The 27,690-nt window shown below is 43.2% G+C and overlaps 3 protein-coding genes, 1 long non-coding RNA gene, 1 other non-coding gene and 1 pseudogene across 5 annotated transcripts; 4 read left to right on the plus strand and 2 right to left on the minus strand.

Moving 5' to 3' along the window:
- Positions 1 to 840: 840 nt before the first annotated feature.
- On the plus strand, positions 841 to 2,419 carry thoc7 (THO complex 7). Its single transcript, XM_057029397.1, has 8 exons — positions 841 to 982; positions 1,187 to 1,307; positions 1,384 to 1,511; positions 1,627 to 1,713; positions 1,795 to 1,852; positions 1,963 to 2,029; positions 2,119 to 2,188; positions 2,304 to 2,419. Exons 1-8 carry the CDS (start codon positions 964 to 966, stop codon positions 2,360 to 2,362), a joined length of 609 nt encoding a protein of 202 aa, XP_056885377.1. The 5' UTR covers positions 841 to 963; the 3' UTR covers positions 2,363 to 2,419.
- On the minus strand, positions 2,418 to 5,858 carry LOC130523825 (interferon-induced GTP-binding protein Mx-like). The gene is made up of 12 exons (XM_057029395.1): positions 5,582 to 5,858; positions 5,127 to 5,264; positions 4,874 to 5,028; positions 4,617 to 4,755; positions 4,331 to 4,529; positions 4,169 to 4,247; positions 3,959 to 4,081; positions 3,733 to 3,868; positions 3,497 to 3,655; positions 3,348 to 3,424; positions 3,004 to 3,261; positions 2,418 to 2,936 (listed from the first exon to the last, which is right to left on the minus strand). Exons 1-12 carry the CDS (start codon positions 5,766 to 5,768, stop codon positions 2,712 to 2,714), a joined length of 1,875 nt encoding a protein of 624 aa, XP_056885375.1. The 5' UTR covers positions 5,769 to 5,858; the 3' UTR covers positions 2,418 to 2,711.
- Positions 5,541 to 8,341, plus strand: LOC130523829 (uncharacterized). Its single transcript, XR_008950022.1, has 3 exons — positions 5,541 to 5,775; positions 8,034 to 8,103; positions 8,230 to 8,341. It is a non-coding gene; the product is annotated as an uncharacterized LOC130523829 (long non-coding RNA).
- A 1,443-nt stretch (positions 8,342 to 9,784) lies between these two features.
- Positions 9,785 to 13,090, minus strand: LOC130523826 (interferon-induced GTP-binding protein Mx-like). The gene is made up of 12 exons (XM_057029396.1): positions 12,693 to 13,090; positions 12,234 to 12,371; positions 11,981 to 12,135; positions 11,724 to 11,862; positions 11,438 to 11,636; positions 11,275 to 11,353; positions 11,065 to 11,187; positions 10,839 to 10,974; positions 10,603 to 10,761; positions 10,454 to 10,530; positions 10,115 to 10,366; positions 9,785 to 10,041 (listed from the first exon to the last, which is right to left on the minus strand). Exons 1-12 carry the CDS (start codon positions 12,877 to 12,879, stop codon positions 9,817 to 9,819), a joined length of 1,869 nt encoding a protein of 622 aa, XP_056885376.1. The 5' UTR covers positions 12,880 to 13,090; the 3' UTR covers positions 9,785 to 9,816.
- Positions 13,091 to 15,533: 2,443 nt separating this feature from the next.
- Positions 15,534 to 15,642, plus strand: trnal-caa (transfer RNA leucine (anticodon CAA)). The gene is made up of 2 exons: positions 15,534 to 15,571; positions 15,597 to 15,642. It is a non-coding gene; the product is annotated as a tRNA-Leu (tRNA).
- A 7,049-nt stretch (positions 15,643 to 22,691) lies between these two features.
- On the plus strand, positions 22,692 to 27,361 carry LOC130523827 (inositol hexakisphosphate kinase 2-like; annotated as a pseudogene).
- Positions 27,362 to 27,690: the final 329 nt, after the last annotated feature.

The raw sequence follows: 27,690 nt of genomic DNA on the forward strand, positions 1-27,690 counted from the left end.
ATTCTTCAGGAGAGAGGGTGAAGGTCTAAACTATTTATTCATCTCACCTCCGCCAAGGCGGTTATGAGACAGTTTGTGAGCAAAATAACTCAAAAAGTTACAAACGGTTTTAATGGATTTTTTTTCCTGGAAATGTTGATAATGGGCCAAGGCAGAGCTCATTAAATCAAAATCAAGGGACTTTGATAATAAAACCACCTGCTGTTATGTAACCTTGTATTACTACCGCCTATATTATATACTACGGGTGTAAGTCACAGTATGGGGGGATGGCCTGCTTTTTTTCCTAATAAAACACTGTTAGAAGCCACAGCACATGTTACCTCTGGAGAAAGAGTACACCAAACAGGAAGGCTGGAGGAAAGCAGAAATCAATATCAACCAAACAAATGTAATTTTAATAAACTATATGGGACACTGACACTTAAAACAGGGATTGAATATAAATCGCCAGATTAATTATAAAAGAAAAACCCAATAAGATATTTTTGTCAAGAAATTAAGTGCAGTGGGCTGCATAGACTGGCAGAAGAGGTCAGGTGTGTGGCAAATTTTTGGTTGCTGATAATGTACTTTTTTTTAATGAGGAGGCTTAATTAGGGAAATGTTAAAAGCTGAGTTGCCGGGAAATAGGCAAAGGGGATTTTGTTGTAGAGATGGAAAAGCAACAATTTTTAGTTTGGTGTACAAAAAATGCTTTGGTTAGGAAATGACACATTTAGGTGACATTTAAGGGCAAACGTTTTTCTCAAGTGTTCACGAAAATATATAAAGCAATAAATATCTAAAAATGTAGCCACGCTTCAACACCGACAGGTGGCAGTCTTTTACCTATATGCGATTAAAACGGTCGAGGGCACTATCGTCGTTGTCCCAACAGAAGAAGAAGAAAAAGAAGTAGAAGAAGAAGAGGAAGGCTCAAAAGAACAAGAGAACAAGAATAGCTGATTTTCCTTTACAGTAATGGGTGCCGTTACCGATGGTGAGGGGAAACAAGTGCTTAATGTTTAAAAAATACTACAAACTGTGTCTGCTGCCTTCTTTTTCTTCAAATAGTTACAGTTAACAGATGCGCGTCGAGTTCAAAACAGCTAAAACACATTAGCATTGCTAAGTTAGCCAAGCGCTCTCATGCAGTATTTCACACGAGTCTAATAAATGTTCCCCTTTTTTCCTCCCTTTTCAGACGAGGTTATTCGGAAACGTCTTCTAATTGACGGGGATGGGGCTGGCGATGATCGACGAATTAATTTACTTTTAAAGACTTTTACAAAGTGGTGCAACTCCCCTGGGAGTCCCGAGGAAGGGTAGGTGGATCACACAGACCGCAGTCGTTTTTTTTCGACACGCTGTAAATGAATACATTCAATTTTTAATGTACAGCTTCACACAATATCAAAGAATGTTGAGCACACTGGCCCAGTGTGAATTCTCCTTGGGAAAGACGTTGATGGTCTATGACATGAACCTTCGGGAAATGGAAAATTACGAAAAAATCTACACAAACATAGGTAGGAAACGTCCCTGCATAATAACGGTGGAGAAACAAATCAAGTCGCTTATTTAATTCTTGTGATGTATTATATGAATTCCGTTCACGCTAGCCATGTATGTTTCAAACTGCAGAACAGAATATTACATCTGCTCATGAGAAGATAGCAGAGTGCAAGAAAGAAATACAAAAAGCAAAACGAATACGAAAGAATCGGCAAGGTAATGTTTTCAGCTTTTTACACATATATACATTTACTGAGGAAAAAAAATGCTAGGAACCACATTCTTTATCCCCCACAGAGTACGATGCCTTAGCAAAAGTAATCCAGCAACACCCAGATCGCCATGATACACTGAAGTAAGTAACCCTCTGAAGGGATTACATTCCTTATTAGTTGTTCTACTTCATGTATGAGAGTAGCTTTGCCTTTGAAAATTATGAAACGGGTTATTTCTGATCACCTCCAGGCAGTTGGAGGCACTTGACAAAGAACTCCAGCATTTGTCACACATCAAGGAGAACGTAGATGCAAAGGTATGTTTAAAATCAGCAACACTACTATTGTGATATGAACTATTGTGATTATTAATATGCGCTTTTAATCCTGTCTTTGTCCCATGTAGCTGGAATTGAGAAAGAAGCAGTTCCATGTGCTACTCACTACTATACAGGAATTGCAGCAGACACTGGAGAGTAAGTAAACAATAACCTTTGCTCCCAAACAAGTTTTTGTCTTTTTTTTAAAAGCTATGAGGTAAACGGGCAATATCTGTTACAAATTATTGTGTTTGTTTCATTTTTTTCTTAGATGATGAAAAATCCGAAGATGACAATAATCAGGAAAGTCCGGTAGACAACGGTGACTGAAGATGTGGAGACCTAAATAAATCTTTTTTTCTTTTAATAAAAGACTTTTCAGACGTTCTTTTTCATTCACTTTACTTTCCAAAATCTGTTTTATAATGAAAAACCACAAGTTTAGAAGTAGAAAATGAACACTAACAGTTCGAACATTTAAAGGAAGCTTTTAAAGCAATACAATCCTGTTAAATCAATTACCTGAACTGGTGATTCTATCAGAAAAAAAGTGCTTATTCTCCTGGTATCAGAAATCCTGCAAACTACTTTAAAGACTCTTGAAGTACATACAGTATTTACTTGGAGTAATATCTGGTGTTTATAACTAAACTACTAAAGGCCGAGGCTTCTACACGATCTAAAACTTCACCAGGTATTCACGGGCCTGTGTGAGACGTTTATGGCGACTCTGCAAACCCACCCTCTTGTTCCCAACATCCAAGTCCTCCTTCAGAAAGAGCTCGGTATTCTCCCTGTCCTGCAGCAGCTGAAGCATCTCCCTCTGCAGCTGGATAGCAAATTCCTGCAGCATGTGATAGCGGATCACGAGAGGGATCTGGTCGGACAGGCGTTGACTTGCAATCTGAGGAATTACAGGAAATTTTGTAAGACAGAAAAATAATATTTTGTAAGTTGTGATCAAAACCTACTCTGTAATAGGATTTAAGGTGCATCATCAGCTCTGTCAGTGTCGCATGATTGTCCTGTTTGACTGGAAATCCAAATGCAGGTAGTCTAGCTTTTTTTATCTGGGGAAATTCGTCCTCTTGCTCCTCTTTCTTGCTCTCGTCCAGGCTACTACTGTAGGTCCTGTCCTGAGTGTAAACGAGCAGCTCCATCTTAAACTGAGTTCTCAGCAACTTTTCAGCGTCCTTTTCCATTCTTTGCTTGATGGTTTCAATCTTAGCCTGGAGAGAAAGAAAAAAAGATGATTCCAATAAAATAAGGAGAAAAATAACCAAACACCTCAATCGAAGTCTGAAAAATGACCTACCTTGGCAGTTTTTATAAGGTTAGGAAGTCCAGCAAAGCTAGTCTGGGCCAGATGTATGAAAACTTTCCGAACAGCATCTAGATGAAGAAGAAGAGGACATCTATCTCAATAAAAAACCTGAGAGAAAAAACGCATATATTCAGGCTTACCTCCTATGTCCTTGAGATTCCGAACAGCTGGTTCCTCCAGTTGTTTGACCTGCTCCTTGACCATGTATTCAAAGGTCTTGTAGTTGATGAAGCCAGGCAGTTCTCTTCCACGGTACTTCACTTCGTATTCCTGCACCTCTCTCTCAAGCCTTACATTAACTGACACAAACAGTTGTATGTTGATGATGAGCCACTCTAAACCACCAGGACTAAATAGGTGAAGTGACTACACTTACACTTTACACCCGAGCTGTCCAGGTGACGGATCCACTCCCCAAACTTTTGCCTGAGAGTAGAAAAGATGTTTTCTCCACAACAGATGTCCTCTCCTGTAGTCAGGCTGATGGCGTCATGAGTGAAGGCTGTCAATTTCTGCAGCACATTTCACAGCAGTTAAAGAGGAGATGATGTTCATGCAGCGCTTTTGTTCAGCTTCATGCAACAGCTTAAGGGTCAGCTCACATCCATAAGGAAGGTGACTTTCTCCGCTGGATCAGATGGAGGACCGGTGCCATACCTCTCCAGCTCTGCGCGTGTGTGAGCCAGTTTCTCTTCAATCTGCTCTTCCAGTCGAGGCAGAGATTTCTAAAAAATAAGAAAAGTGACACTCGTGACAAGACTATTAACGCCTGAATAGTGGTAGCGAATGAAAAAAATGCAGGGAAGCGTCACCTCGATGTGGTTAACCAGCTCAAGCGTGAGCTTCTCCGCTAGTTTAGGAATGGTGGCCTGGCCGTTGTCATACAGAGTTCTGCAGAGGATGCAAATGGTTAGCGTATCAGTATTATATTATCCCCGACATGAAAATGTCGGCATTGTGGTCATCAAACTCACTGGAAATGTGCGTGATCCCTGAAGAAGGCCGTCTCTGTTTCTGTTGCTTCAGCCAGAGACACCTTGTCTATGATCTCCTTCTGACCTCTGCACCGGACAATCATGTAGCCCTTCTTCAGGTGGATGACCTCATTGTGGATGATGTCAACCACAGTCTCCTCTGTCCCTTTGTCCACAAGATCAGGCTTGGTTAAGATACCTTAGGTTGAGAGAATAACAACAATGTATTAAGCTTTGGGCAGAAGTACCACGGCTTTTTCCCCTGGGGAAAATCCTTCATTTTTACCCAAAGTCCGTTCTCCATCAGGATCCACTTCCTGTGCCATCTTCAAAGCCTCCGTGGTTGCTATGTCAACATTGCACGGAACAACCACCAGGCTGATTGTTTCTTGTTTTGCGATGAATTTCCTGATCAGTCTCTTTATCTGAAGATATTTTAACATTGTAACACTGAGCAATAGTGGTTTTCAACTGAGAGGGAAGAGAACAACTCCAAATAAATGTGGTTTTTTATTGGATTCTTTGGAGCCTTGATGCAGATACCTGTTCTCCAATGTTCTCCGGCTGTCCCTTTACAGCCACCCTGGCAATGCCAGGCAGGTCAATGAGTGTCAGGTCTGGAACTTCTGGAGAGGCAATTTCCAGGCTGATGAGGTCGTCACTGATTCCCACCCCGACGCCCGCCATCTCATTCTGAGCTGCAGTTGGAAAATTCATGATTATGGAGATGAAAGAAAGCAGTGCACTTTGAAGAAAAACAACAACAACAACAAAACAAGACTTCCTGAGAATGAACCTTCTTGAATCTTTTTCTCAACATCTGCTGGGTCTTCTATCACTTCTTCCTGGTCCAGGTAGCTTATATTGCCATACCAAGGCTCTCCTTCTTTCCTTCTCTTCATCTTCAGTTCCAGAGGACATCTCGTTACAATCCCTGAATCAGGAAAATAGGAGAAAATCAAAGATGAGCACATTTGCACAGTATTATTTAGCTCACAGATGAAAAATGACACCAATGTTTTTTTATAGCTACATAGTATAGCAGAATATATGAAATGGCAACTGGTGTCTATTTAAGTGACTTGTAACTATGTACGATGTACACACAGGAAAAACATGAAAAATCCCTAAAGATTAAAAAACAACAAACAAACAAAAAAGTCATCAGAGCCTTAACTAGCTCTACAAGTTTGTGAATCCTTCGAGCTGAGGCGGACATAAAAGCTAACTAGATTTCTTGGCTGTCCCTACCGCTCCCTCTCGGCAGAGCCACTCCGGACAGCGCCTCCAACACGGAGCTCTTCCCCGAGCTTTGGTCTCCAATCACGGCGATAGCGGGGAGCGCCAAGTCCTTCTCTACACCCAGGGAGCGAAGAGAGTCGATGAGGTCGATGCAGGGACGCACCTTCTCCTCGTACTGCTGGTTCAAACTGTTCATGATGAAGGTGATTAGCGATCAATCGCAGAACACAAACATCTGCCTGTGTCTGCAACTGCAAATGGTCCAGATGCACCGCGACCGTCGCATAAATACTCCTAAATACTTTCGTTTTCTCCGAAAAGGAATCATCCGACCCGCCTCTTTTAAGTGAAATGAAACCCAATACATTCGCTGAGCACGTTTGTTAAGGTATTACAAAGAAATTGAGTGATAGTATTGGATTTGGCTTATATACGCGATATGTCCTTTCAATACTATGCTGCAAAACAAACACTATGTTGTCATCCCTGTTTCGCCTCTCCTGTGAAACTGAAACATACGAAGGGAAATTTGCCATAAATTTCAGTCGGTGGGCGTTATTTACGTCGCGCTTCCGTCCGAAATAAGAGTTTGGAGACCGTTAGACTGAAGATCTAAAGGTCGCTGGTTCGATCCCAGGTTTCGGCACAGCTGTGATATTTAGCGGCTGCCTCTTTAGCTAAATAAAACAATTCCTTTATCTCAATTAAACAAACGATACAGATACACACAATCTGTAACATATAAATCATCAAACCCTAAAGCCTATATAAAACATAGTGGTTGTAATTACTGAATAAATGTTGAGTTGAACCGCAGAAATGTCTATTAAACATTACGCTGGAATTCAAAGTTAATTTAGTCTTTCCTACATAGTAGCTCAGCAGGACAATTAATAGCCAGTAGATGGCACTAATGATCCAGGATGAGCCACAACAGTTGAGGCGATCTTGGGAAGGGTCACTGCACACTGGGGGTCACTGCAAACCCTGAAGCATTTCAGCTCCTCTGATTTTACAAAGCATAACTGACAGCATAACTGACGTCATCAGAATAAAATAGATGCTTTCACATTACAGTGGGAAATTACATATTAAAAAGTGCACAGTATATAATGGAGGCAAAATTGAAACATTTATAGAAAATGAAAATGATTGAGCAGCACAATAACCATGGATCATACCCAGAAAGCCAAGTGGCTGTACAGCAGGTCTCTGGCACCAACAAGGCACAGTTGGTCTTTGGGGTGTGTCTAAGGTTGCCAAACAAGGCATGTGGGTCCAACAGGACTATGAATGTTAAAAAACAGGCCGAGGCCACGAAGAGGTTTTGGATTTGCGTCATACCCATTAAAACCCCAATGAATGAGCCAGTCGACTCTCTGCAGCAGTGTGCTAATCAGCGGTGCATTGATAATGAACAGAGTGAGAGCCATTTGGAGAAGTTACAACAGCAGGGTGGCAGCATGGAAACAAAGAGGTGCAAAATGTTCTGATGGACGTCAGAAAATAGAAGGGACTCTGCAGCATTGTTCTTGTGCTTTTCAGGAGTTTCAGCAAAAGATAAGAAGAAATAGTTGACAAAAATGAAAGGTATCATAAAGGAGCTGGTACCTTTTTCTTATGGGATTACAGGTAGAGTTTATAATCAAATGTGCTGAGAGGAGCCGCAAATTGTGCCTTTCCTAAATTACCATTCTGGTACCTCATTTGTTGCTATGTAATTTGTTACCGTGTAACATCCTTTACCGTGTTCTGGTTATGCAAGGACTCTCTTTTCTCCGTTTCCTGTCAGCGTTGTTCCAGTCCCTCTTTCAGCCCCATAATAGATGCCAGAAGGTGCCAGTCGAGCCTCAAGCTAGATGAATCCAGCCTTTGAATACACCGGCAGGTGGATGACTGTTTCCAGCCCAGCGGATGGACAGTTGTTGACAGAGGATGTTTTTGTTGCTAAGTCGAATTAAAATAAAAGTCCATTCAGCCGAGTCTGGTTTTCTAAAACGACTCTTCACAGACACCTCCGTCAACTTGGCCTTGACTAAGCATTTGCATAATTGGAGTAGCGGGAGGTTCTGCCAGGCACAGCCTGCCCTGTTTCTGAAGAGTTTGTACATCAGGTTGTGTAGCGGTCGGTAAAAAGCATTCAAGGGCCCCAAAAGCTATCAAACACCAGGATGAGATGCTTGGAGGTTGTCATGTTGCTGGTTTTGTTCATGTGTAGTAACAGTATTGGATTAGCATTACATTAGCTTAAAGCGAGGCAGGAACAGGAAATAGTGTGTGGCAGAGCTTAAAAAGTTAAGTTAAAAAGTTAATAGGTCACTAACACACTCAGTTTGTTGCATAAGAGGAATATGAGTCAGTGAAGAGATGTGGTATGTTTAAAATCAGCAACACTACTATTGTGATATGAACTATTTTGATTATTAATATGCGCTTTTAATCCTGTCTTTGTCCCATGTAGCTGGAATTGAGAAAGAAGCAGTTCCATGTGCTACTCACTACTATACAGGAATTGCAGCAGACACTGGAGAGTAAGTAAACAATAACCTTTGCTCCAAAACAAGTGTTTGTCTTTTTTTTTTTAAAAAAAAGCTATGAGGTAAACGGGCAATATCTGTTACAAATTATTAATTGTGTTTGTTTCATTTTTTTCTTAGATGATGAAAAATCCGAAGATGACAATAATCAGGAAAGTCCGGTAGAAATCGGTGACTGAAGATGTGGAGACCTAAATAAATCTTTTTTTCTTTTAATAAAAGACTTTTCAGATGTTCTTTTTCATTCACTTTACTTTCCAAAATCTGTTTTATAATGAAAAACCACAAGTTTAGAAGTAGAAAATGAACACTAACAGTTCGAACATTTAAAGCAGGGGTGTGGAACCTCCGGCCTCCGGGCCGTATACGGCCTACGAGACCATTTCTACCGGCCCGCAACGCAATAAGATTTTTAGATTTTATATGTGCACTTATACAATGGGACCGTTCGCTAAACTCCGCGAGCTGCGAGTAGCAGCGGTAGCGTATTTTTGCCTTTCGTATCGTGAAATTTCTTTCGTAACAAGATGAAATATTTTCCCGTTTTCTGAGATAAAACAGACGGTTATGTTATGTCCGAGTCAAGGTCAGGGTCAGTGAACACAGCATGTGATGTACGTAGTGGGCTGGACTGATTGACACGGACGAAAAATGCTTAGCGAAACACGCTAAACTCGACGAGTTGAAAGGACAGATGAGTTTGGATAAAATTAACGCTCTTCGCCGGAGTTTGGAGGCTCAACAAGCAGCTTTCACACGACCATGTACCGACGACAGAGAGAATATTACGCGTGCAAGTTTTGTGGTGAGTGAATTAATAGCCACGAAGCTGAATCCTCACGCCGAAGGAGAGTTCGTGAACGTGCCTCGTAGCCGCCGCTGAGGCGCTCGCGCCGGACAAAGTAAAATTGTTTCAAAGCGTGAATTTTTTTTCGTGAATAACTACTTAACTAAGACATATATTGTTATGATTCTAGTGGCTAACGGTATGTTTTTATGGTCAAGGAATCTAAATATGTAGTCAAAGTATATGTGGGACTAATATTTATGGTGGAAATCACAATATGCCAGGAATTGTTGCGCTTGGCGGAGGTCTGCGCTCTCCGAGTGCTTTCTAGTTGTTGTTGTTGTTATTATTATTGTCTATCTTTCTTCATTTATTTTCTTGATTATCTTGTTGTATTGCAGTTTTGTGAGTAGAGGCCTCGAACAGGCCCTTACGGGTCTCTTGCCTCAACTCTGCACCTCTTTTTATTGTTTTGTATGATCATGAAAACATATTTTACTTGTCATTTTATTCTATTTTTTTGGTGATTTTATATGCATGTGTGCTAAATAAATAATTCAAACTCAAATGCAGCAATCATGAGACTTAGTAACACAGTGGTTATAGACTTTTTTTTTTTTTTGCATCCCTAGGTATGTGTTCATAATAGTATGGCCCTCGGAGGACTTTATAAAAATTGAAATGGCCCTCGATATGAAAAGGGTTCCCCACCCCTGATTTAAAGGAAGGTTTTAAAGCAATACAATCCTGTTAAATCAATTACCTGAACTAGTGATTCTATCAGAAAAAAAGTGCTTATTCTCCTGGTATCAGAAATCCTGCAAACTACTTTAAAGACTCTTGAAGTACATACAGTATTTACTTGGAGTAATATCTGGTGTTTATAGCTAAACTACTAAAGGCCGAGGCTTCTACACGATCTAAAACTTCACCAGGTATTCACGGGCCTGTGTGAGACGTTTTTGGCGACTCTGCAAAGCCGCCCTCTTGGTCCCAACATCCAAGTCCTCCTTCAGAAAGAGCTCGGTATTCTCCCTGTCCTGCAGCAGCTGAAGCATCTCCCTCTGCAGCTGGATAGCAAATTCCTGCAGCATGTGATAGCGGATCACGAGAGGGATCTGGTCGGACAGGCGTTGACTTGCAATCTGAGGAATTACAGGAAATTTTGTAAGAAGACAGAAAAATAATATTTTGTATGTTGCTGTGATCAAAACCTACTCTGTAATAGGATTTAAGGTGCAACATCAGCTCTGTCAGTGTCGCATGATTGTCCTGTTTGAATGGAAATCTAAATGCAGGTGGTTTAATTTTTTGGACACATTTGTCCTCTTGCTCCTCTTTCTTGCTCTCGTCCAGGCTACTACTGTAGGTCCTGTCCTGAGTGTAAACGAGCAGCTCCATCTTAAACTGAGTTCTCAGCAATTTTTCAGCATCCTTTTCCATTCGTTGCTTGATGGTTTCAATCTTAGCCTGGAGAGAAAGAAAAAAAAGATGATTCCAATAAAATAAGGAGAAAAATAACCAAACACCTCAATCGAAGTCTGAAAAATGACCTACCTTGGCAGTTTTTATAAGGTTAGGAAGTCCAGCAAAGCTAGTCTGGGCCAGATGTATGAAAACTTTCCGAACATCATCTAGATGAAGAAGAAGAGGACATCTATCTCAATAAAAAACCTGAGAGAAAAAACGCATATATTCAGGCTTACCTCCTATGTCCTTGAGATTCCGAACAGCTGGTTCCTCCAGTTGTTTGACCTGCTCCTTGACCATGTATTCAAAGGTCTTGTAGTTGATGAAGCCAGGCAGTTCTCTTCCACGGTACTTCACTTCGTATTCCTGCACCTCTCTCTCAAGCCTTACATTAACTGACACAAACAGTTGTATGTTGATGATGAGCCACTCTAAACCACCAGGACTAAATAGGTGAAGTGACTACACTTACACTTTACACCCGAGCTGTCCAGGTGACAGATCCACTCCCCAAACTTTTGCCTGAGAGTAGAAAAGATGTTTTCTCCACAACAGATGTCCTCTCCTGTAGTCAGGCTGATGGCGTCATGAGTGAAGGCTGTCAATTTCTGCAGCACATTTCACAGCAGTTAAAGAGGAGATGATGTTCATGCAGCGCTTTTGTTCAGCTTCATGCAACAGCTTAAGGGTCAGCTCACATCCATAAGGAAGGTGACTTTCTCCGCTGGATCAGATGGAGGACCGGTGCCATACCTCTCCAGCTCTGTGCGTGTGTGAGCCAGTTTCTCTTCAATCTGCTCTTCCAGTCGAGGCAGAGATTTCTAAAAAATAAGAAAAGTGACACTCGTGACAAGACTATTAACGCCTGAATAGTGGTAGCGAATGAAAAAAATGCAGGGAAGCGTCACCTCGATGTGGTTAACCAGCTCAAGCGTGAGCTTCTCCGCTAGTTTAGGAATGGTGGCCTGGCCGTCGTCATACAGAGTTCTGCAGAGGATGCAAATGGTTAGCGTATCAGTATTATATTATTCCCCGACATGAAAATGTCGGCATTGTGGTCATCAAACTCACTGGAAATGTGCGTGATCCCTGAAGAAGGCCGTCTCTGTTTCTGTTGCTTCAGCCAGAGACACCTTGTCTATGATCTCCTTCTGACCTCTGCACCGGACAATCATGTAGCCCTTCTTCAGGTGGATGACCTCATTGTGGATGATGTCAACCACAGTCTCCTCTGTCCCTTTGTCCACAAGATCAGGCTTGGTTAAGATACCTTAGGTTGAGAGAATAACAACAATGTATTAAGCTTTGGGCAGAAGTACCACGGCTTTTTCCCCTGGGGAAAATCCTTCATTTTTACCCAAAGTCCGTTCTCCATCAGGATCCACTTCCTGTGCCATCTTCAAAGCCTCCGTGGTTGCTATGTCAACATTGCACGGAACAACCACCAGGCTGATTGTTTCTTGTTTTGTGATGAACTTCCTGATCAGTCTCTTTATCTGAAGATATTTTAACATTGTAACACTGAGCAATAGTGGTTTTAAACTGAGAGGGAAGAGAACAACTCCAAAAAAATGTGTTTTTTTATTGGATTCTTTGGAGCCTTGATGCAGATACCTGTTCTCCAATGTTCTCCGGCTGTCCCTTTACAGCCACCCTGGCAATGCCAGGCAGGTCAATGAGTGTCAGGTCTGGAACTTCTGGAGAGGCGATTTCCAGGCTGATGAGGTCATCACTGATTCCCACCCCGACGCCCGCCATCTCATTCTGAGCTGCAGTTGGAAAATTCATGATTATGGAGATGAAAGAAAGCAGTGCACTTTGAAGAAAAACAACAACAACAACAAAACAAGACTTCCTGAGAATGAACCTTCTTGAATCTTTTTCTCAACATCTGCTGGGTCTTCTATCACTTCTTCCTGGTCCAGGTAGCTTATATTGCCATACCAAGGCTCTCCTACTTTCCTTCTCTTCATCTTCAGTTCCAGAGGACATCTCGTTACAATCCCTGAATCAGGAAAATAGGAGAAAAATCAAAGATGAGCACATTTGCACAGTATTATTTAGCTCACAGATGAAAAATCACACCAATGGTTTTTTTTATAGCTACATAGTATAGCAGAATATATGAAATGGCAACTGGTGTCTATTTAAGTGACTTGTAACTATGTACGATGTACACACAGGAAAAACATGAAAAATCCCTAAAGATTAAAAAAAACAACAACAACAAAACAAGTCATCAGAGCCTTAACTAGCTCTACAAGTTTGTGAATCCTTCGAGCTGAGGCGGACATAAAAGCTAACTAGATTTCTTGGCTGTTCCTACCGCTCCCTCTCGGCAGAGCCACTCCGGACAGCGCCTCCAACACGGAGCTCTTCCCCGAGCTTTGGTCTCCAATCACGGCGATAGCGGGGAGCGCCAAGTCCTTCTCTACACCCAGGGAGCGAAGAGAGTCGATGAGGTCGATGCAGGGACGCACCTTCTCCTCGAACTGCTGGTTCAAACTGTTCATGATGAAGGTGATTAGCGATCAATCGGAGAACACAAACATCTGCCTGTGTCTGCAACTGCAAATGGTCCAGGTCCACCGCGACCGTCGCATAAATACTCCTAAATACTTTCGTTTTCTCCGAAAAGGAATCATCCGACCCGTCTCTTTTTAAGTGAAATGAAACCCAATACATTCGCTGAGCACGTTTGTTAAGGTATTACAAAGAAATTGAGTGATAGTATGTTGTCATCCCTGTTTCGCCTCTCCTGTGAAACCTGTGGTATCATGTATCATCCTTTACCGTGTTCTGGTTATGCAAGGACTCTCTTTTCTCCGTTTCCTGTCAGCGTTGTTCCAGTCCCTCTTTCAGCCCCATAATAGATGCCAGAAGGTGCCAGTCGAGCCTCAAGCTAGATGAATCCAGCCTTTGAATACACCGGCAGGTGGATGACTGTTTCCAGCCCAGCGGATGGACAGTTGTTGACAGAGGATGTTTTTGTTGCTAAGTCGAATTAAAATAAAAGTCCATTCAGCCGAGTCTGGTTTTCTAAAACGACTCTTCACAGACACCTCCGTCAACTTGGCCTTGACTAAGCATTTGCATAATTGGAGTAGCGGGAGGTTCTGCCAGGCACAGCCTGCCCTGTTTCTGAAGTGTTTGTACATCAGCTTGTGTAGCGGTCGGTAAAAAGCATTCAAGGGCCCCAAAAGCTATCAAACACCAGGATGAGATGCTTGGAGGTTGTCATATTGCTGGTTTTGTTCATGTGTAGTAACAGTACTGGATTAGCATTACATTAGCTTAAAGCAAGGCAGGAACAGGAAATAGTGTGTGGCAGAGCTTAAAAAGTTAAGTTAAAAAGTTAATAGGTCACTAACACACTCAGTTTGTTGCATAAGAGGAATATGAGTCAGTGAAGAGATGTGGTCCTAAGAAAGGCGAGGTTGGGTGAGAGCCATTGTTGCAGTGCTTGTTACATAACCGCCATGATGCTTACGGCCTAAATGTCACAAGGGAACGCTGTGTGAGGGCACGTAGGATGACCCTGGGTTTGTCCTTGGAGACAGAGCTGAGGCTTTGTCTCCTCTCTCCGTGGAAGGCAACAAACCCACTCGCTGCTCCCTGAACGGGCCGGCGTCACACTGCCATCGTTGTTTCTCTGCGGTATCCGTGCGAATGCTGCTCAAACCACTGTTGCTCTTTCTGTGCAGCGTGCCGACCTTTGCGAATGCTGGGGGAACCATCCTGCGTCACCGCATCAAAGCCGCGTTTGAGGATTTCTATTGTCTCCGTCCAACAATGCTCAAGTGCTGGCTGACCTTCCAGTTCTTTCCTAGAAGAGACAAAGGATAAATATGGAGGAGAATTTCAAACACTGTTCTCACCGACTGTCCACCTGCTCTGCACGTTTGAGCCAAATCAAGTTTCTGCTTGGTGCATTAACAAAACCTTTTTAGTTTTCATTTATTTCATTTTCACCAGTTTTCGAATGTCCCTATTGTAGTATAACATTGTGGTTTATGACAGGCTTAAGTTTTGGAACACTCCATATATTAGTAAGTCAGCATCTACCTATCATACAGAGTGCAATGAGTGTTAATCCTTCAGCCACATACAGTCACCTCATAGGACTAATTTTTATGTTAATCACCCTGGACTCATTTTCAAATATGCCAGAATGGCTCTTAACCAGTAATATTTGTATAAAGCAAGTAACATCTGTCCAACTAGTTTACATTCTGTTTTTTAAGGCTTTTTTGAGGGTCCTTGTGATGAAGCATTAATGTGTTTATATTTAGCCTTTCGTCATCCACGCTTCAGGCAGTTGTTGGTGCTCCCGGCTGATTGTGATTCCATCTCTGCCTCTCTCATTTCTAGCCCCATATTTTCATCTCTCTGCCCATGGCTTTTCTTTCTCTCCTGATAATAGTCACCACTTTAACTATTTTTGGCAAAACAGGACCCAGTTTCGGCCCTTGAATCCCAGAGAATTTGATGATTGTTCCTTCTGACTGGTCAAATACCCGACTGGTCTGTCTGGCACACTCTCTGGATGTGCGCACGAGGCATATTTGCCTTAGAAACAATAACTTTTTCTTTGGGCCAGACTCCAGCTTCAAAGGTCTGTTATAGTTTTTGGTGTCAGAGTTTTTGGTGGCTGGAGGATGCACTTAAGCAAATTCCTACATGGCAAAAGCACTATCAGGGGAGAAGAGGCCAGCAACATGGAAACAACTCTTCTATTTTTGGGCTGTTTTTGTTTGTGCACATGTCAGCACTTGAGGAAGTCTGTCTAGAGTTGTGCCAAATGCAGGTAGACAGCAGCCTCTCTGAGCCAGACAGATTTCCGACCCTTGTGTGCCAGGTAGAGTTTGTATGTCGTGTCCTGTTTTCAGGTTGCTATGAGCCCATCACGAGGACAATGTCAAGGGGAGGGTCTAATTTAGAAACCTTTTTAGACACGCACATTTGCGATGGTTAATTAAATTCTCCACTGCGCCGTCCCTGTATCACTGCATGTATATCTTTAAACAGGATCAGAGGGCTCGTCCCAGTGGAGGGGCAGGAATGCAACATGGACTCATGCACTTCACTCACACCTAGCTAAGGTCAATGTTTTGGGGCTGTGGGAAGACTCCATCTGGAGAAAACATGTAGTCAGCTGTTTTCACCTGTCAGGATGGCCGAGCGGTCTAAGGCGCCAGACTCAAGGATGAATGCCTTCCACACCAGGGGTTTCTGGTGTCCCGATGGAGGTGTGGGTTCAAATCCCACTCCTGACAAGGGCATTTTGAAAATTTGATGGGATTATCTTAAATCACCCACACAGCTGATTGTAACAGATCTTAACTCATATTAGAGAAAGAGAGTCACGAAATGATGCTGAGCTACAGTCGATGCGGAGCACTCGGAGGCAAACAGTGCACCGAGCCAATGAGGACAGAGCTCTGCATCAACAGCCTCTTTAGGAGGGGTGTGTGGACGGGCTCGTCAGTAATCCTCGGACATGTGCACCCTCCCTCACGTGCACACACAAGTACTGCAGTGCAGAGCTCGGCTGTGGCACAGAAACACGCTGCGCTGCTGCCAGCCTGGAACCTCTCAGCCAACATTCAAGCCCACACAGTCTGTAAAGAAACCCTACGTTTGGAATCTCACAGCTTTCTCACTTTGCCCTCGTGCAACTTTATGGCATAACTGTGGTATGGAAGCACTGACTGAAACAGAAACACCAAGAGACATCTCTATATATGTGGCCTACTTAGGGGTTTTGTCAGTAGAACAGAAGAAATAGAATAAACACTGTAAAACTAAAATAAAATACAGCATGTTAGTGTCTGACTGATCAAAACATGCCACTGGGGATGTTTACGGGCCTTCCCTAGTTTGGTAAGAAAAGCAGACAGTTGCAAAGAGCTCTATCAAACTGATATGTTTCCATATAAGGCAGCTTAAATCAATCTACAGATATAAAGCATTTCCAGGACAACGTTTGATTTTATTTGTTCACTTGTTAACCAGGAAACGTTACAGCAGCACAAAAAGGCATGTGGCAGATGGAACGAAATAAATTTTCAGCTGTATGTGTGTGTGTGTGTGTGTGTGTGTGTGTGTGTCTGTGTCTGTGCTCATTATAACACTGCACCTTAGCCTGTGAGTCGCTGTAACTCTACCCCACGTTAGAGATTTAAGTTACCATTTTGTGATATGTGGGCTTTTTCCATGGATTAATATTTATCTGTTGGCAGTCAACAGGGGACCGAGTCAGTGTGAGGGAGCTGATTTGCTGTATTAGATATCCTGTTTGAACCGGTTGCATGCCCTCTCACAGCACAATGATCACATTTCTTTTAATATGATGGTAATAGGTCTCAGGTTTGGGCTTCATATTTCCCTCAGTGCATTCCGTATAAGCCAGTTGCGTCTCCATCCCATTGTTGTTGTGCGTAACTAACTTACTATCGGTGTGTGGCTATTATTGAGCTTGAATGTATGTTGTCAACCATGAGACGGTCTGGGTACATGAAAGCTGTTTGGAAATGCAGAGCATTCCGAGTGTCTGGAATGAGCTCTGGTCTGGAGAGTTTCATTCAGGAAATGCCTCTGTGTTTATATCAGGGCGTAGTTTTTAATAGTATGCGATAAGGTGCACAAGTGTGTTTATTTCAGGAGTATGCGAGTCCAATGTGTCTCTGCACTTCAGGTGATGGATGCTGTTGATACATTTTGAAATGTCAAGCATTTCATAATCTGCTGAGACACCATGGCTTGTGTTCACACAGGCAAAGGTAAACACACACATACTTCACATGGCCTTTGCCTAATGTCACGAAAGCAAGTGGTTTGAGCTGAAGGAGGCGTCATCAGGTACATCTCACCTATATATTTATTATTTTTATCAGCTTACATCACATTCATCTTATTGTTTGTGTTTGGCTAAAGCTAATTCTCTGTTAACTGCTGATAACATGGGGTTTCACGTTATTTGGAAAGCAAACAATTTAAAATTGGCTGAAATATAAAGGCTAAAATATATATAACATATTGAAATAGAAACACAAATTATCATTTGCTTTTGAGCATGTAAATCCATAAGTTACAGAGACCATCCAATGACAGCATGCATTAGACACGCCAATCCAAGTCTCAGAGCCAGTAGCGTCCTTTCAAAACTTCACGTCAACGTGTTGAGATTAGTGGGTGCTTCTAAAGCCTACAGTGAATATTTTGGCTTCAGCTCTGAACAGTGAGTGGTCTATGGTGCCAGACTCAAGGGCGTTCACCTTCCAAAACAGCGGTTTCTGATCTCAAGATGGAGGCGTGGGTTCAAATCCCTCTCCTGACAAGTGTGTTTTGAAAATGTCCCCATTGCAGAACAAATAAAAGATTATCTTATATTACCCACAAAGATTCTTAACAGGTTCTTTAACTCAAGCAAACATCATGAGTGACACTGAGCCGTGAAGCACAGGTGAGGGAGAGCAAAGAGAGGCAATGAGAGCATGGATCAAACATAAGCTGTTTGCGAGATGTTGTCGAAGAGAGCAGTGTTTTAGGGCTGTGTGTGTGTGGACGGGCATTTCGGTAATTTTTTACACACATCCTTCCTCATGTGCTTACACAAGCTCTATAAATTAGTTTTGGGATCTGGTGGGTAGAACCATCGATCCTCGTCAGGGTAAGGGAGCTGATTCAGGCGACCACTGCCGAAAGGTCAGAATACACTGGTCAGATCAGCAGTCAGCTGACGGACACACACATTATTTACACAATGGCTCACACCTTTGGGCATCAACCCAACTTTGGGAAGAGAAAACTTGGAGGAAACCTTCACAGGCACATGGAGACTATAACAACTCCAACTAGAATGAAGCCAGACTTGACAGACTATGCAGCCCCTCAACGGAAGTACCAATCTTATGTGCAGCCCTTTCTGTAGGATCAACAGTACTAGTAATAAGAAGCTAACTAATTTGCTTTAAGCCCTGCTTTAAGGTCTCCCGCAAAGGAAGAAAGAAAAGGCTGGACATCTTTAATGGACCTAGCAGTAACCTGTGGTTAGTATAAGCCAGTCTGATCTTAACACAAACCATATCTCTATAGACTAGGACCCAATTTTATCACACTGCTAAAATTACCGTGTCACACCGGTAATTCACTGTGTAGCTGACAAGTAATTTAAAGTATGCTCCACGCATATGCACAGCTTCATAGAAACTGAACCAGAACGTGTGGGTTGAACTTTGGCCTTCTTTGGAGGAGAAGAACAGAACCAAAGACCCAACAGCTCCTGTCCAGTAGAGCATAGTGCCAGAACTAGAATAACCCAGAAAAAGCAGGATTAATGTCAGGCTACACCAGGACAACACAGGGAGAATCTTCAAGTGAATAGTCTGAAGTTATAACTTGCTGACAAAATGATTATTCAAGCTGTGGTTAATTTGACGTCACCCTCAGCAGATGTGCAATCCTGTTGCAACAATAGAAAAGTTGGTGAAACAGTGAGGAACCTATTAGCTACCAGCCAAGACTTTGTGGAGCTTTAGACTAAAGCCAGCTGAGTCTCCGTATCTAATGATTCTGAGAAACGTTGACAGTTTAAGCCTGTAACCAGGAAGTGTGTGACGGCCACATACCTGTTTCCTGTCTGGCTTGGCCGAGTCTTACAGCTTTATAGGTACTCTTGTAATTCCGTGATTACTGTCTGCCACAGATTTGCTATCCCACTGGACTACTAACAGGCTAAAGCAGCGGGGCAATTAGTGTTAATGTTCATTTCATACAGTCCACTATCAAAAAGTATTTGTTAACTTTTTGTGTTAGATTTGGTGAAGATCTAAATAATGCTCCCTAAAGCAATAGAGTGATACATGTTATGCCTCAGGTAATGCATTAGCTAATTTATTGACGTGATGTCATTTGTTTACCAGACCATTTAGCAAGAAATGCTCATTGGACTGCAAGCTGCTGGTTGCCATGCACCTTCATCAAACTTTTATGAAGCCCTTGGCTGTCTAATGCCACCCCCTCTCCCACAGCTTTAAATTTCACCTCCTGCTTTTAGACTTGTCTCTCTTCCAGAAGCCATATTTCTTCTTAAATGGTCCTCACTGCTCCCGCTACAAGCTTCATCCTCTGCAGGAACAACTGTCGCGACATCCCTCACACTGGAATTTTACTTTCTAATCATGGATGTAACATTAATGCAGTCCCTATTTCAATCATTCAGTCCAACCCAGTCATGTATATGTGAAATGTACTTTACTCTGATTTTCACAGGACAGGGTTAGAAAGACATGACTCTTTTCAATACCTTAACAGATAATAAATACATAGATACAAATATGGTTTCCATACAAGTTATAAAATGGCTGCGAGCACTGTTGTGACAGTCGGAGGTCAGTCCTTGTGCATAGTTTTCAAGCTTTGTTAATGCAGACATAAAAAGAAACTGCCACCTTTAATTGACAACTATGAGCGGCTCTCTTTTTAAAGCCTATTTTAGCAGGTGATGCTGGTCATTGCATTGTTTCCCTTGTGAGCAGCCCCCCGTGATTCCCCTGACCGTGTTTATCATATAGCAGATTTTCTATATTAATAGCAGCCCTGGAGCCTGTTATTTTTAGCAGGCCTCTGTGTTTGGTGACCCAGGAGGGTAGCAGAATTATCTGCTGTGATGTCATGTGAAGCGGCCAGTCTGGAAAATGACCCTTCAAATGAGCGCACAGGTAAGATCAGCCCTTTTTCCACTACGCTAGACAAGGTCAATCCTGCCTGGAGCCGCCTTGCTCAGATTATCTGTCTCATCCTCCACCTTTTAAAGCCCCTGGAGCCAAAACAGTCAGCCGCACAAAATCAAAGTATGGAAAAAATATTGCATTGGTTAGTTAGAATTTGTAATTTTAAAAACAAAAAAAAAGCTACAAGTTTGTGCTCACAAGTTATATCCAGTTATGCACCTATTTATGCTAAAACCTAAATCCATTTAGCACTTCTGCACTAGCTTTTGTTTCCATGCACCATGATCACCACACAAGGACAAAAATACGCCTCATCCACCCTTCCTTCCTGTGTTCCCCTCACCCCTACTAACTATTCTTCCATTCAGGTCCTCTCATCGCTGGCATGTCAGCAGACTCCATTTATTGGACACAAAGCGTGCCGCTAAGCCTCGTGGAGCTGCTGCATCCTCGGTCCAATGGATCATTGAGCCGCTTGATAACCTTAGCGGCAACCCACCTCTGTCTCTTCCCCTTAGCTGTTCTGTTATTGTTGATAGATAAAAGCTCACAGATTAAGTTTGAATCCTTTGATCACACGAGTGTTGATCGCAGCGATAATGTCGGAGCAGTTGTCTGCGTGCCTCTGCCTAACTAAGAATCTGGAGCAGTGGGAACCGCGCAGGTCTTAATCTTTATTAAACCTTTCAGTTAACAGAAAATGTGCTCAAGGGCCAAGAAATGCAGCTTTTCATACAAATTAAAAGGGCCTTAGGGTGGTATCCTCACGTGTTTGACGATAAGTTTCCTTAAACGTACCGTAGTTAGAAATCTGTCCCCTGAAAGGCCGAGATCATCTCGGGAAGCAGTGTGTGCACACGCGCGGCTAGATTCCAATTTCCGGCTGGATGTTTATCTCAGAGTCTCTGTATCCAACACTTTCCGCAACATGTGAAAAGCCCCCACTAAGTTCCCCGCACTGGAATTTTTTTCAAGGTCATGGCTTTCACTTTCCTGTCTCTCATTATCTTTCTGTGGCTCTCTGCGGTCTCTCGGTTCCACCATTTGACTGTTAGTCCTTTTCAAAATTGGTTTTTAACTCTGTAAATAAAATTGTTAGTTACAGCATAAAATGTAGCTCCTACTTCTACAGATCATCTTAAAAAACACATTCATAGTTGTTGAAGAAAGTGGCGTGTCATAAATTATGACACTGATGCCTTTCCAGCATAAGAATATTTTAAAAAAGAACCAAAATGTAACATTTGTAGGAAGAGACACAACATTTGTACATGTTGACGTGTAACTGTGGCTATTTCATACCTCTGCCGTCCTTGGTCTATTTTCTGCATGTTCTCAGTGGGATTACAGATTAGTGTAACTCGTTCTAACTATTTCTGTACACAGGTTAATGTGCGCACATATAAAATATATGCAACTCCAACTACATGGATTAGCAATGTTGTCGTAAATAACCTCACATGACAGGAGATGGTGAGTGACAGGCTCAATCAGATGTTTAGCCTGCTAAAATAATCTGTGTCAAGACTGTCTTGCAGGGCGCAACACAGGGATTACAGTTTTCCACTCTGACTGCACAACAAACCTAATTTAACCCCTCTGATATCAGATTACCCTTTTAACCCCATCTCTACGGGAAGGATCAAAATATTTCATTGTTCAATTCATTTAGCAACACACGTTAAGTAAAATAATGGCACACTAAGATACTATAGATAAGAAGTTGAATCTCTAGTTATAGCTAGTTATAGCCGTGATCTTCCAGTACTTGTTGCCTGGTGGCTGGAGGGGAAACGGATCGTAGGACTGCGAAAAGCTGGATTTGTACATGGCAACAGCAAATATTACATCTCTTAAATGTAAATCTCATATTATACCTTATACATACCTGTTCGAAAAAGATATGTAGTCAGTTTCTTTGCCACAGTGGTTAAAAATAAGAATCAGGACTTAAAATAGATCCCTGAGGGACGCCATTTTAGGTCTCAGACCATATCATGATACTAGCCTAAGTAAGAATGAGTTTAGGCCTCCATTTTATCACTGTGGCTTACTTTAAATAGAGGAAAAATGTACATGAAAATCCCAATAGTTGACTTTAATGGTCTAAAGTGACCCGACCTCATCAGGATCCACTTCTAATGTGTTAAATCTACAAGGATGATGGTGAATACTGGGAGAAATAAAGACACCAAAGGCTCCTTCTTTTTTGGTGACAATGTGGGATGGATTTGTTAGTAGAGAAGCACATGTTTGTGTTAGTATGTGACACAATTCTTTGTGTCCTGTACTGTCTTCTGTTCCTTAATTTCTTTTTCCACCGAACCTTCTTCATATATGAGGAAGTAATGCTGCACGCTTTGCCAGATTGCTGAAACCCTGCTGACAGCTCAGGGAAAAAACAGCTGGGTTCAGCATACCCTCTGCCTTTGTTTTTATTCCTCTTGCTCTCTCTCCCTCTGTCATTCTCCTCCCACTGTTGTGTTTGCTCCCATAGTTACCACCCAACAACCTGCTTTGACTCCCTCTGATTGGTGGATTTCTTGTGATGGGGGTGGCCTGAGCGTCAGAGCTTTATCTGCTTTGGAGCAGCTCTCATTTCCAATCCACATCCCATCTACAGCCGAGGAATGAGCAGGAGCTGCCTTTGCTCAAGACCCCAAAACAAAAACCATTCTATCTGTGGATGTTTAGTTTGTCATCAGCTACAAGAACCGCATGACAAGGAGCTGCAAAGGACCTAAATATTCACCAAAGTGGTTGGATTATTTTATCTCTTGTCCTGTTTCGTCCTTCCTGCTCTTTGTTTTTTTGACCAACTGAACCTTAAATAGCACAGAGGAAACTGATTACCATCACAAAACTGCCTCCAAAGGCATCGTGGGAATAATCTGGAGGAAAAAAACAACCCTGCACCGCAACCAGTCTTCTGTGAATCCGCAGTGTGCGAGCGAGTGTGTGCTTGTCCCTGCCAGATAGGGCCCCCCCAAATTGTGTGTGCGTGTGCGAGGAGTCTAATGCCCACAGCGGTGTGGCCAGGGCCAGAGGAGGATGGGTCCAGCTGTGGAGGCTCAGGCACTGAAGGCCACAGATGCAGAACAAAAGCAAAATCAGCTGCAGCACCAACAGCGTTACGTGGAGAAAGGGGTGATGCTGGAGCCTTTCGTGCACCAGGTGGGGGGACATTGCTGCGTGCTCCGCTTTGGCGAACAGACCATCTGCAAGCCCCTCATCCCCCGAGAACATCAGTTCTACAAGAGTCTGCCTGCAGCAGTGAGGAAGTTTACCCCCCAGTATCGAGGTAAGGCAAACTGGTCTTTACATCCGTGTGACAGTCGTGGTGGGTTTTGTCGTGCATCCTTTTTTTGGGGTCTGCAGCACTGTTGGGTTTGCACCTATTGTCTCTAGGTAGCTGCCAGAACAATTAACTGCAGCTTTTACCACAGAGAACCTGCATCGTTCCCCCAGTTCTGGGACACACTATAATGGAGAAACACATTCTTCCCTATTAGGATGGAGAATTCCACTCCCTTTTTAAAGGCAGGCCACATTCTAAACAAAAACGTCCACACCCATTAAATTAAATATTAAACACAGAATGACATTAGCAAACAGACCCTGCAGGACTTGGTAATCATCTCTGACACACATCACAGAGAGGTCACGTTTCATGTGTGCGTCGTCCTCTGCAGTTTTGGTGCACATCGCTGTGAGAAAAGACTGATCCTGATCTGATCTCAGAGCAGTAGCGCGACTGATCTGATGGCTCTAAGAATCTTCTTGATGCTCGCTGTCCTGTTCACCCTTGCCTTTTTGTAGAGCTCAAGACTACCTCCATGTCAGTTGTCTGTCTGTGAGTGTATGCGGTGGTTTCTGTCTGGTAAATATAGTGTTTGGATTACTTTGTACTTAAATATTTCATCTGCAATAAACAAAACTGAAGAAAATTTAGAGCCTTTTGTCATTTGTGTGTGCTGACATTTACTGAGTGACACTATGGGTGCTGTTAAACATTGCTACTTCTCTTTTCTTTGTGGGTTAAAACAGTAATTTTCCTATTGCTTTGTCATAGTTCTGTTCAGGCATTGTGAGGAAATGCATCGTAAAGGTGCAAACTGTAAGTCAAATGCGGTGAGGTCGGTGTAAAAGAGTCCTGGGCTAACAGGACCCGGTTCTGGTCACTTCTCTTCTTTAGCCATCTTTCTGTTTGCCTTTGCGTCCACTCAGGTGTGGTGTCAGTGAGCTTCGAGGAGGATGGAGAAGGGAACCTTTGCCTCATCGCATACCCACAGAGTGACCCAGCAGCGGATCTTGAGAACAAGGACCCCCTATCTGACAGCAAACCTAAAAGTGAGGTGCATAAGTGGGGTTCAGCAGTGGCACCTCCACTGCATGTGGACAGCGAAAATTACAGCAAAGAGGCCCGAAGCCGCCACTGCAGTAAAGACAAGGCTGAGAGGTGAGATAAAAGAATAGATAGCAACAGCATCCAATCACATAAAAGCTCATTTAGGTTGAAATAAACATGATGCATTGATGACTGAAGAGCTGTCGCACCTCCATTATGTGCTTAGAGTTCTGCTCCAGTCTGAATGGATGGAGGTGTAATCTGAAGACTCACACTAATCGACCCACCACGCACGCATTGACTTACATGAGCAACCTACAGAAAAACAGGCTGTAAATACTCTGAGAGGCTGATCCCAAGTATTGGCAGCCAGACAGATGGTCACCCCCCCCCGGGTTATATAACTGCAGCTGATGCATGGCTAGTTCTGTCTCTAACAATGATGGAAAAGAGGAAAACGTGAATTTGTTTTTACTTTATTAGTAAGATGGATGTAATCAGCTGCACTGGCTACTAATATGTGTGTGTTTTACCATCTTCAGTAAGCAGAGACTATTGGCTGACATTTGTCTTTTGCTTGAAAAAATTCCAGTCTTCACACGGAGCAGGAGGACGTGGAGCTGGAGTGGCTGCGGCAGACGGAGGTGGTCTACTACAGACTGGAGCGCAGCCACAGCAACGCGCTGCCACAGCTCAAGCACAACCCCTGGAGCCTCAGGTGTCAGCAGCAGCACCTACAGAAGATGAAGGAGAACGCCAAGCACCGCAACCAATACAGTATCCTTTCACAGCAGCTTTTTATATTCATTGCTAACAGCGTCCCACATCGCATTGGTTATTTATTTGAGGTTATCGAAAGGTGTGGGCTCCTTGACTCCAGCTGCAGAATTTATTTTACTGGAAAACCTGACATGGCGGCATACAATGCCCTGCGTTTTAGACCTGAAGATGGGCACGCAGCAGCATGGAGACGATGCGACTGAGGAAAAGAAAGCCGGGAAGATCCGCAAGTGTCAGCAAAGCACCGCATCCACGATTGGGGTCTGCCTGTCCGGCATGCAGGTAGAGCCCGATGCCACGGACGCCATCTGTGTTTGTATGCCTTAAAAAATAATGCAGGGAAGGGATTTCTTGAATTAAATATAAGATTTGATATATATGGATGAACAAAATCACAGAAAAATGCAACTTTAAGTTTGTCACAAGAGTGGTTTTAGAGGGGAGATGTAAACATAAAGTCTATGGAATATTTCCTGGGGATGTTTTTTGTTGTTGTTGATGCCGTTGCCTGCAGAAGGTTCTTAATCCCAGATCAGCCATGCAGCCCTGCAACCACACCGTGGCCGCTATAGAAGTTGCATTGTTCTGTTTTACTTGGTTGTCATCTCCACATGTCTTCATCCTTTCAGGTGTACCGGTACGACACAGGTCAGCTGATGTTCATGAGCAAGTTCCACGGCCGCAGGCTGACCTTGAAGGACTTCAAGGACGCTTTATTCCAGTTCTTCCACAGCGGACACCGACTGAGACGTGAGCTCCTCTCCCCGGTGCTGCACAGGCTCAGAGATATGCAGGCCGCCCTGGAAGCCTGCGAATCCTACCGCTTTTACTCCAGCTCCCTGCTCATAATCTACGATGGGGCGTCCCCACGTGAGCGCGGGCACCAGCAGAACGAGGACGGCCTCTCTGAGGGAGAGGAGGAAGAGGAGGAGGCAGAGACTGAACCAGAAACGGAGGAAGAGGAGGCGGAGGTAGTGGAGGAAGTAGCCGGCGCTCTGAGTTTTCCGCACGGCCCTTCCACCTCCGGCGACGACAGTGGTGGCGGGGGGGTCCAGGTGTCAGCCAGACCCACTCACCCTGTTCAGATCCAATGGTGGACGTAAGGATGATAGATTTTGCCCACACCACTTGCAGACATTTCCAGGGGGAAAGCGTGGTGTACGAGGGGCTGGACAGCGGCTACCTCTTTGGTCTCCAGAACCTGATCACCATCATCTCTGAGCTGGAGAACCGGAGCACAGAGTAAAAACTCACACGCGGGATGATTTCACAGCTTTTCGCTGCAGCTGACTTACCACCAGATGCCGTCCATGTTTTTACCCAGACATAATTCCATACGCCATACACAGAATAGAAAATGGCCTCTGTGCGACAGGCGTGGTGATTTACCGCCGCCTCCACGTTTAACTCAAGTCATCACGAGGACAAAAAGGGTAGCAGAGAACGAGCAGCAGCTTCGCAAGTCCAAAGAAAACATTTTGCACACAAAAACATGCACTGAAACAAATAATGTAGGTGAAAGGGGGCGATGTGAGAGAACAGGGATTGTATACTTATGAGGACCTTCCCGAGGGGGCGAGGTTGTGATGTCACACCCAATCTTCTCCATCTCGTCATCCTGCCATCCTGACTTTGGTCACTCGTGAAGAATATATGGACGAGCCTACCAGAGCCAGAGAATAGTTATTTCTTTATATGACATCTTTCATAAAAATAAACAAAAAATTCTTTTTAAAAATGTGGTTGAATGAGTACATTCCATGCTATTAATGTTGTAATAATGATATTGATTAATATTGTTATTTGACATGTTTGGATACCTCTTGTGTGCTGTTCACAAACTGAATAAAGCCTTGGGTTTGTGCGTCAGTATTCATGTCGAGGTGATGGTGGTGGAGAGGGAAACCGTGGGTGTCCTGTTTACACGAAATTCAAATGCCAGGTTTTGTATGTAAAGGTCCCGATGGAGATACGCAATATCATATGGAGTATTGCCACCGCTACAGCGTTTCTCTGATGGTGTCCAGGCTTTTGGATTAAATATAGATGGACGATGTTTCCAGAGGATGACACCACTTCACACTATGTCTTTTCCTCCATATTGCGTTGGAAATAAACATCTCTGCAGACAAACGCCCCCCAAATGTTTCTTTTCTCACATGTTGCTTCCATTGAACAGGATTTTTTCTAAATGTTATCTGCTTGTTTGGAAGATTAGGCTGAAAGGTTAAATGTTTTACAGTAACCATGGTAACCCAGTGACTTCTAATCTCTTAGAGTATGGGTCAGGATGGGGGATTAATGCCCATGTACGTCAACCCTTCCCGTGCTAATATTTGCATGTGATGCTCCAGAGAGCGATATGAAGATTGACAGGCCAGAGATGGAGAAGATGATCTTTATCTCCATTCTGCCTGGTGGGGGGTGGCAGTTAGCCAGTGTTGTGTAAGAGCCCGCTTTTA

Source organism: Takifugu flavidus, chromosome 4 (assembly GCF_003711565.1).
Source record: "Takifugu flavidus isolate HTHZ2018 chromosome 4, ASM371156v2, whole genome shotgun sequence".
NCBI classification, from domain to species: Eukaryota; Metazoa; Chordata; class Actinopteri; order Tetraodontiformes; family Tetraodontidae; genus Takifugu; species Takifugu flavidus.